At 41.4% G+C, this 8,967-nt stretch overlaps 1 protein-coding gene and 1 non-coding gene across 2 annotated transcripts in view; one reads left to right on the plus strand and one right to left on the minus strand.

Moving 5' to 3' along the window:
• Window positions 1–5,976, minus strand: part of Nvl (nuclear VCP like) — a 47,732-nt gene extending 41,756 nt beyond the window's left edge. The window contains exons 1-2 of the mRNA XM_052200852.1: window positions 5,818–5,976; window positions 1,231–1,304 (exon numbers count right to left, since the gene is read on the minus strand). Of these exons, the coding sequence (XP_052056812.1) occupies window positions 1,231–1,304; window positions 5,818–5,874 (131 nt within the window). The 5' untranslated portion in view covers window positions 5,875–5,976. The remainder of the gene's footprint in view (window positions 1–1,230; window positions 1,305–5,817) is intronic.
• Window positions 2,022–2,128, plus strand: LOC127698009 (U6 spliceosomal RNA). Its single transcript, XR_007980653.1, has one exon. It is a non-coding gene; the product is annotated as a U6 spliceosomal RNA (small nuclear RNA).
• Window positions 5,977–8,967: the final 2,991 nt, after the last annotated feature.

Below are 8,967 nucleotides of genomic sequence, written 5' to 3' on the forward strand. Positions count from 1 at the left end.
TTAAATTCAAGTTTAAACATTTATTTGTATGCTAAAGATAGTACACAAAAGTTTCATGAACAGTACATTTCTGTGTAAATTCTTCTCTCCTTCCCCCCCCCCCCCCATTTCTTGAAGACAAGGTCCTGGCTCATAGAAAATGTGCCTGCCTCTCCTGAGTGCTAGGTGACCAACATCATGCATGCCTTTAAGGAACATAAATTACTCATACTGGTTACCACCTGTAATCCCAGAACTCAGGCGGTAGAGGCAAATGGACGGATCTCAGTGAGGTTAAAGATAGCCTGATGTACAATAAGTTATAAACCAACCATAACTACATAATGAAACTGTCTCAAAAACAAAACAAATTCAACCTCTAGGACCCACATGGTGAAAGGAGACAACAGACTCCTGCAAAGCTGCCTTCACTTCACAGGTGTGTCATGGCACATATGTGTGTATCTCTCTATGTCTCTGTCTCTCTCTCACACACATGCACACAGAAAATGTAATTTTCAAGAATTTTCAGTAAGATACTTGGGACTAAGAAGATGACTCAGTAGATGTGTGCAAGTGTGAGGACCTGAGTCAGACTCCAAGACAGGTACAGGGAAACAATGTAGTGACTAAATTCCCAGCAACTGGTAGGCCATGTAGCCTGGAGTATAAAAATAAGAGAGTTGGTTGCTGGGAATTGAATTCAAGACCTCTAGAAGAGCAGTCAGTGCTCTTAACCACTGAGCTACCCCTCCAGTCCCCCTTTTTGTATAGTTTTAAAAGAACTCAACTTTTAAAGAATACAATTACTTTATAAAATGAGAGATTTCACTATTGTTTTTTATTTAACCTGAAATCTTCCTTCCTGTTTTCTAAGTGATGGGATTACCAGGCCTGACTCACATTTCTGGACAGCATCTGAAAGTTGAGGAAGAAATGCTTGATTTGCTTTAACTTTCTGATAAAACAGAAAAGGAGGTACTACAGCAATAGAGCTATCTCCTGATGAATCCAAGAGATATTAATGGATAAAAAGAAGCCATTTCCTCTTGTAAAAGGAATTAACTAACACTGTATGTAAAAGATTATAGATGTTTGTCTTAAGATTCCGGTTTATGAATTGGTAAGATGATGTCAGCAACCACTGATATCAACTGAAAAATTAAGGAAGATGGAATATTTAAAACGGGGGGTGGGGGGTAGGGGTGGTTAAAAAAAAAACCCCAAGGATTTAGCAGTACACTTCTTTACCTGTACATTCTTTGCAAGTCAGATGCTAAGATTCCAGTGTCCACGTATTTGCCACATCTATTACTAGTGAGGTACTAAAAGAGAAAATATGACAATTAACTTTGACATTTCAATCAGTAAGTAGGAGGCTGAGTTATTCTAACACATTCTTCAATATAAATTCTTCAGCAATAAAGTGTACCACAAAAGAAAAAAGCTCATCATGAACATAGTTTTTTTAAATGCCGTATCAGCCAGGCCTGGGTGGTGCACACCTTTCATCCAAGCACTCAGGAGGCAGAGGCAGTCAGATCTCTGTGAGTCTGAGGCAAGTTTGGACCACAAAAAGAGTTTCAGGACAGCAAGGGCCACGGAGGTTATATGTTCAATAAACCATCTCTGTCTGTCTGAGATTGGTGTTTGTGTAGTTGGTGGGGCAACTCCTGGACCCCAACACAATCAAGCTCTTACGCTTTAACCACTGGATGAAAGGTGGCATCAGTTCCCAGCACCCACGTGGCAGCTCACAATTGCCCATAACTCCAGTTCCAGGGGATCCGACACCCTCACACAGACATACATGTAGGCAAACCATCAAAGCATATAAAAAAAAAAATGCTGTAAAATAAAAAATACTCTTTTTTTAAAAAGGCAAAAATCGCCGGGCAGTGGTGGCACACGCCTGTAATCCCAGCACTCTAGGAGGCAGAGGCAGGCATATTTCTGAGTTTGAGGCCAGCCTGGTCTAAAGAGTGAGTACCAGGACAGCCAGGGCTACACAGAGAAACCCTGTCTCAAAAAAACCAAATCCAGTGCTCGCTTCGGCAGCACATATACTAAAATTGGAACGATACAGAGAAGATTAGCATGGCCCCTGTGCAAGGATGATACACAGATTCGGGAAGCGTTCCATATTTTTGGAGAATCTGGAGGAAATGGACAGTTTCCTAGGCAGATACCAAACACCAAAATTAAATCAGGATCAAATAGATCATCTAAACAGTCCCATAACCCCTAAAGAAATAAAAGGGGTCATAGAAAGTCTCCCAACCAAAAAAAAAAAAAAAAAAAAAAAAGGGATGGCTTCAGTGCAGAATTCTATCAGACCTTCAAAGAAGACCTAACACCAATACTCTTCAAATTATTTCACAAAATAGAAACAGAAGGAACACTACCCAACTCATTCTACTAAGCCACAATTACGCTGATAACCAAAACCACACAAAGATCCAACAAAGAAAGAGAACTTCAGGCCAATTTCCCTTATGAATATCGATGCAAAAATACTAAATAAAATTCTTGCCAACCGAATCCAAAAACACATCAAAACATCATCCACCATGATTAAGTAGGCTTCATCCCAGGGATCCTGGGATGGTTCACTATAAGGAAATCCATCAATGCAATCCACTACATAAACAAACTCAAAGAAAAAAAACCACATGATCATTTCATTAGATGCTGAAAAAGCATTTGACAAAATTCAGCATCCTTTCATGCTAAAAGACTTGGAAAGAACAGGAATTCAAGGCCCATACCTAAACATAGTTAAAGCAATATACAGCAAACCGGTAGCCAACATCAAACTAAATGGAGAGAAACTTAAAGCAATCCCACTAAAATCAGGGACTAGACAAGGCTGCCCCCTTTCTCCATATCTTTTCAATATAGTACTCGAAGTTCTAAACATGAGGTCAAAGAGATACAAATTGGAAAGGAAGAAGTCAAATTATCACTATTTGCAGATGATATGATAGTATACTTAAGTGACCCAAAAAACTCCACCAGAGAACTCCTACAGCTGATAAACAACTTCAGCAAAGTGGCTGGTTATAAAATCAACTCAAGCAAATCAGTTGCCTTCCTATACTCAAAGGATAATCAGGCTGAGAAAGAAGTTAGGGAAATGACACCCTTCACAAAAGCCACAAACAATATAAAGTATCTTGGTGTGACTCTAACCAAAGAAATAAAAGATCTGTATGAGAAGAACTTCAGGTCTCTGAAGAAGGAAATGGAAGACCTCAGAAAATGGAAAAACCTGCCATGCTCGTGGGTTGGCAGGATTAATATAGTTAAAATGGCCATCTTGCCAAAAGCAATCTACAGAGTCAACGCAATCCCCATCAAAATCCCAACTCAGTTCTTCATAGTGCTAGAAAAAGCAATTCTCAAATTCATCTGGAATAACAAAAAACCCAGGATAGCTAAAACTATTCTCAACAATAAAAGAACTTCTGGAGGAATCAGTATCCCAGACCTCAAGCAATACTACAGAGCAATAGTGTTAAAAACTGCATGGTATTGGCACAGTGACAGGCAAGCGGATCAATGGAATAGAATCGAAGACCCAGAAATGAATCCACACACCTATGGTCACTTGATCTTCGACAAAGGAGTGAAAAACATCCAGTAGAAAAAAAGATAGCCTTCTCAATAAATGCTGCTGGTTCAACTAGAGGTCAGCATGGAGAAGAATTCGAATTGATCCATTCTTATCTCCTTGTACTAAGCTCAACTCCAAGTGGATCAAGGACCTCCACGTAAAACCAGACACACTGAAACTAAAAGAAAAGAAACTGGGGAAAACCCTTGAGGACATGGGCACAGGGGGAAAGTTCCTGAACAGAACACCAATAGTTTATGCTCTAAGATCAAGAATTGACAAATGGGACGTCATAAAATTACAAAATTTCTGTAAGGCAAGGGACACTGTCAAAAGGACAAAACGGCAACCAACAAATTGGGAAAAGATCTTCACCAACCCTACATCCGATAGAGGGTTAATATCCAATATATACAAAGAACTCAAGAAGTTAGACCCCAGAGAACCAAATAACCCTATTAAAAAATGGGGTACAGATCTAAACAAAGAATTTTCACCTGAAGACATTCGGATGGCCGAGAAGCACCTTAAGAAATGCTCAACATCATTAGTCATTAGGGAAATGCAAATCAAAACAACCCTGAGATTTCACCTCACACAAGTCAGAATGGCTAAGGTTAAAAACTCAGGAGACAGCAGATGTTGACCAGGATGTGGAGAAAGAGGAACACTCCTCCACTGCTGGTGGGATTGTAAGATGGTACAACCACTATGGAAATCAGTCTGGCGTTTCCTCAGAAAACTGGACATGACACTTCCGGAGGGCTCTGCTATACTTCTCCTCGGCATATACCCAGAGGATTCCCCAGCATGCAATAAGGACACATGCTCCACTATGTTCATAGCAGCCTTATTTATAATAGCTAGAAGCTGGAAAGAACCCTGATGTCCCTCAATGGAGGAATGGATACAGAAAATGTGGTATATTTACACAATGGAATATTACTCTGCAATTAAAAACAATGAATTCATGAAATGGTTGGAACTGGAAAATATCATTCTAAGTGAGGTAACCCAATCACAAAAGAATATCATGGAATACAATCACTGATAAGTGGATATTAATTAGCCCAGAAACTCTGAATACCCAAGACACAATTAGCAAATCAAATGACTCCCATGAAGAAGTAAGGAGAGGGCCCTGATCCTGGAAAGGCCTGATCCAGCATTGTAGGGGATTACCAGGACAGAGAAAAAGGAGGGAGGTGATTGGTGAATGGGTGGAGAGAAGAGGGCTTATGGGACATATGGGGGGGGGGACCGGGAAAGGGGAAAGCATTTGGAATGTAAACAAAGAATTAAAAACAACAACAACAACAACAACAACTAGGAAGGCAGAGAAACACAGAGCCCACCCAGCCTGGTCTACACAGAGAAGGGAAAACAAAACCAAAACGAAACCATAACAAAACAAAACAAATCAGAATTTGGATATATATAAGAATAATATGAGAGTATATAGCTCATACTTAAAAAGTGTTAGGTTGAATGAGATCCAGTAAAACGCATGGAGGTAAGAAAGGAGTACGAAGACAGAAGGGAGACGAGATGCACGCGGGATTGAGAACTTAAGAGAACTTTCCAACCCCAAAATACCCAAGGGCGGCAGGTAAAGGAAAAACAAGCTAAGTTCTTGAAACTGCAACTTAAAAAACCAAACAAACCTGCAATCCACCAGTGAAAAATGGGAAACAAATACAAACGCTTTGCGGGGCTGGGTTAGTGGAGCCTTTAACCCAGCAGTGGAGCAGAGGAAGATGAGCCTGTGAGTTCAAAGCTAGCCTGGTCCACAAAGCCAATTCCAGGCAAGGCAGAGCTACACAGTACGACGGCCAAACACATTCCCAATATCTCTCTCCCTTTAATTCGCATTGCTGACGGCGCCACTGAAGGCATCCACCGCACAGGGCTTCCTAGATAGGAAAATGTGAAAAACACCGGCGGAAGCATCCAGGCTCCTGGGCCTGTTCTACTGTTCCCTGAGCTAAACCGCAAGCTCCGGAGAGCCGGAATGAACTAACGTTTGATTGGACACCGAGGGCACTGGGAGAAAACCCCTGCCCTGATTAAGAAGAGGTCCGAATCCTGCCCTCAAACGACAGGGCGGACCGCTGTGAATATCCAAAGACCCACGCCGGACCCCAGCGGCAGCCCGAGGCGCCAGGCCAGGCAGCTCCGCGAAAATGGAGAGGGACGCAGTGTCCTCAGAATCACACACGCACCTGTATGACCCGTTGCTTCAGTTTCCTGTCTATGAAAACCGCGGGTCTGGGCTTCATGATGCTGCAGCCAGCTACTGGTGCCTCACGTTACCCGTGAAGATTGCCAACGCCGCCCTGTGTTCCACCGCCGCACCGGAAGCTCCGCCCACGCGTGGTCCATGTCACCGGAAGTTCCCCCCGCAACTTTTCCTCTGCACCAAAGCTCCGCCAGCAGGGAGGACTGTGCTGCTAAGGAGTTCGGGAAGACCTGGAAGTGCGCGCGAGGTTCTAGTCTGGTTCCTTTTCGGGATTGCCGAGCCGTGCCTAAGGGGCTAGGCCCGCTTTGAAGACATTCAACTTTATTGGTTCCCAGCTGAGCAAACGGACACGGACTTCGCTCTTGCGACTGCGCAGACTCTCACAAGCAAGTAGTAAACGTGAAGCCAAGGCAGGCATGGCGGGAAAACTTAAAATTTCAATATTCGGGAAGCGGAGGCAAGGAAGATTGCTGAAGAGTTCAAAGGCAGCAGAGCCAAGTAGTACGATGCTGTCTCAAAACAAAAAAGTTTGGGTTTGCCACATTCCAGTCTGGGAGCCGCGGTGTGTTTGTTCTGTTTTGAGAGAAGGAGTCACACACTGTAAACCCAGGATAGTGTGGAACTCAGTCTGCAGCCTAAGAAGTTTTCCCCTTAAAAACGTCTTTTCAGGATAAAACAAGATTCATGGCTTTGTTGTAGAAAATAATTTCATGGCAAACGAATATGAAGCAGAACTGGAATTTACTAAAAGATAGTTTTAACACTCTTGAGCACAATGGTTAATAGAGAGGTCCTCAAAGAAAAAAACAAATAAAACCCAAGTGTGAGTATGGGTTTCTTGGCTTTTCAAGAGAGAATTATGCATAGGAGTATTTTGCAACGGCTATGTGTAAGAGCCTCAGTTGTTGTTGATGTTTGTTTTAAAGGGAAATTATTCAAAGAGTAATTGACAAGGTTTAAATGGTTGTTCAGAAAGTTGGATCTTGAGTTCGAGGCCAGCATAGTCCATAGAGTTCTAGGAAATTGATGAGGGAGAAGTGCTGAGATAGAGAAAGGGCTGTCAGTTACTATTTGATGATAAATCGCACGGCCAAGGCAATTATAAAAGGGTTTATTTGGGGCTCACGGTTCTAGGGGGATAGCTGTCATTATGGTGGTGCAGAGGTACAAGCAGCTAGGGCAGCAGCTGAGAGCATATATCTCTTAAGCACAAACAGAAAGCCTTGCGCTAACTCAAGCTAATAGAGGTCTTTTCAAACTTCAAAGCCTGTCGTCAGTGACATACTTCCTCCAGCAAGGTCCTCCCTAAATAGCCACCAACTGGAAACCAGTGTTCAAATGCTCGGGACTATTAGGGACATCTATTCAACCAACCACTGTAACCATGCCCGGCAGTCCTTAGCTTTCAGTTCTGGATATCAAGCCCAAAGCCTCATATATGATAGATAATCACTATGCCACTTGATGAGTTCCAGGCTATTCTTGGCTACTGTATGAGACCCTGTCTCAACAACAGCAACAACAATGAATAACAAGTATTTCATATCTTTATAAACACGTATTTTCTGCTCTTTTGATAATCTCCATTCTAATGAATGCATCACCTCTTTGTAAATTTGATTTACATTTCCCTAGTAATTAGTAATATTAAAAGTCTTTTCATGTGCTTATTAGCCATTTGTATAATCTTGGGGAAATGTCCCCTGAGTTCTTTTTCCATTTCTCTCTCTCTCTCTCTCTCTCTCTCTCTCTCTCTCTCCTCCTTTTCCTCCCATTCCTCCTCCCCTCCCTCCCCCATCCTTTTCTCCCTTTTCTTTCTATAACAGCCCTGGCTGTCCTGGGACTTGCTTTGTAGACCCAGCTGACCTCAAACACATAGAGATTTGCCTGCCTCTGCCTCCCAAGTGCTGGGATTAAATTAGGAGTGCCCCACCACATCTGGCGTCCATTGACATTTCTTAATTTAGTTTGCTAGATATAATTGCTGTGTTGCATTTTAGGAACTCTTGTATATTTGCAATATTAATCTGATGAGATAGTCGAATCATGAAAATTTTCTCTAATTCTAGGGGGCTGTCTTTTACTTTCTTGAAGTAATTTTGTTGTTGGTTTTTGAGATAGGTTCTCTCTACTGGTAGCTCTGGCTGTCCTGGAACTCCTATGTAGACCAGGCTGTCCTCAAACTCACTGAGATCCAGAAGCTTATGACTTGAGATGAGATTAAAGGCATTTGAGATGATGCCCGGGCCCTTTCTTTTTTTTCTCTTTTTTTTCCCTTCTTTTTCTTTTCTTTTTCTGTTATTATTTTGAGACATCTTGCTACTTGGCCCTGTTGCTTATGTTTTTATTTTGTATAAAAACATTTGTTATATATAAATGTATATGTTTGATATAATATATATATAGATATAGATATATAATTACACTTTCATTTAAATTCATTGTTGAGATTACTTAGAGATGATCACTGTTTATTTCTTTTCTCTATTTCCTTGCTTCCTTTTTGGTTGTAGAAAAATGGACATTTTGATATCATGTAGCAACTTCTTCCACCTGTTTCATGTCTGACTCAGTTAAGCCCTATCTGATTTTTCTTTTTTTTTTCTTGTCTTTCTTTTCTTATTTATTTATTTATTTATTTATTGAGACAGGGTAAGAACTCACAGAGACACACCTACCCCTAACTTTTGAGTGCTGGGATTAAAGGCCTTTGTCACCATACCTGGCCTCGGCTGTTAACCTTCTTTAAAAACTTTAGGTTTACTAATCTTTTGTGTATGAATAAAACTCCTTGGAGACAGTGTGACAGTGTCTAGCTGTATAGTCCTGCCTGGCCTAGAATCCACTCTGCAGACCAGGATGCCAGCATGGTTTTAAATTTAGAGAACCACCAGCTTATTCCTCCCGAGTGCCAGGATTAAAGGTATGTGGCATCATATCTTGTAACCATTTAAATCTAGTATTTATACTAATAAGTCTAGACATGGGAGGCATAAACTGAGGTAAAAACCTGCTGGCTCATCAAAGCTCATCTATTTTCTTTACTATATACAAAAATCTACTTACACACCTGACCCTACAACTAAACTACTAATTTCTATCTGTGTCATTCTACCGAGCTAGCCTACATTTC

This window comes from Apodemus sylvaticus, chromosome 12 (assembly GCF_947179515.1).
Source record: "Apodemus sylvaticus chromosome 12, mApoSyl1.1, whole genome shotgun sequence".
NCBI lineage: Eukaryota > Metazoa > Chordata > Mammalia > Rodentia > Muridae > Apodemus > Apodemus sylvaticus.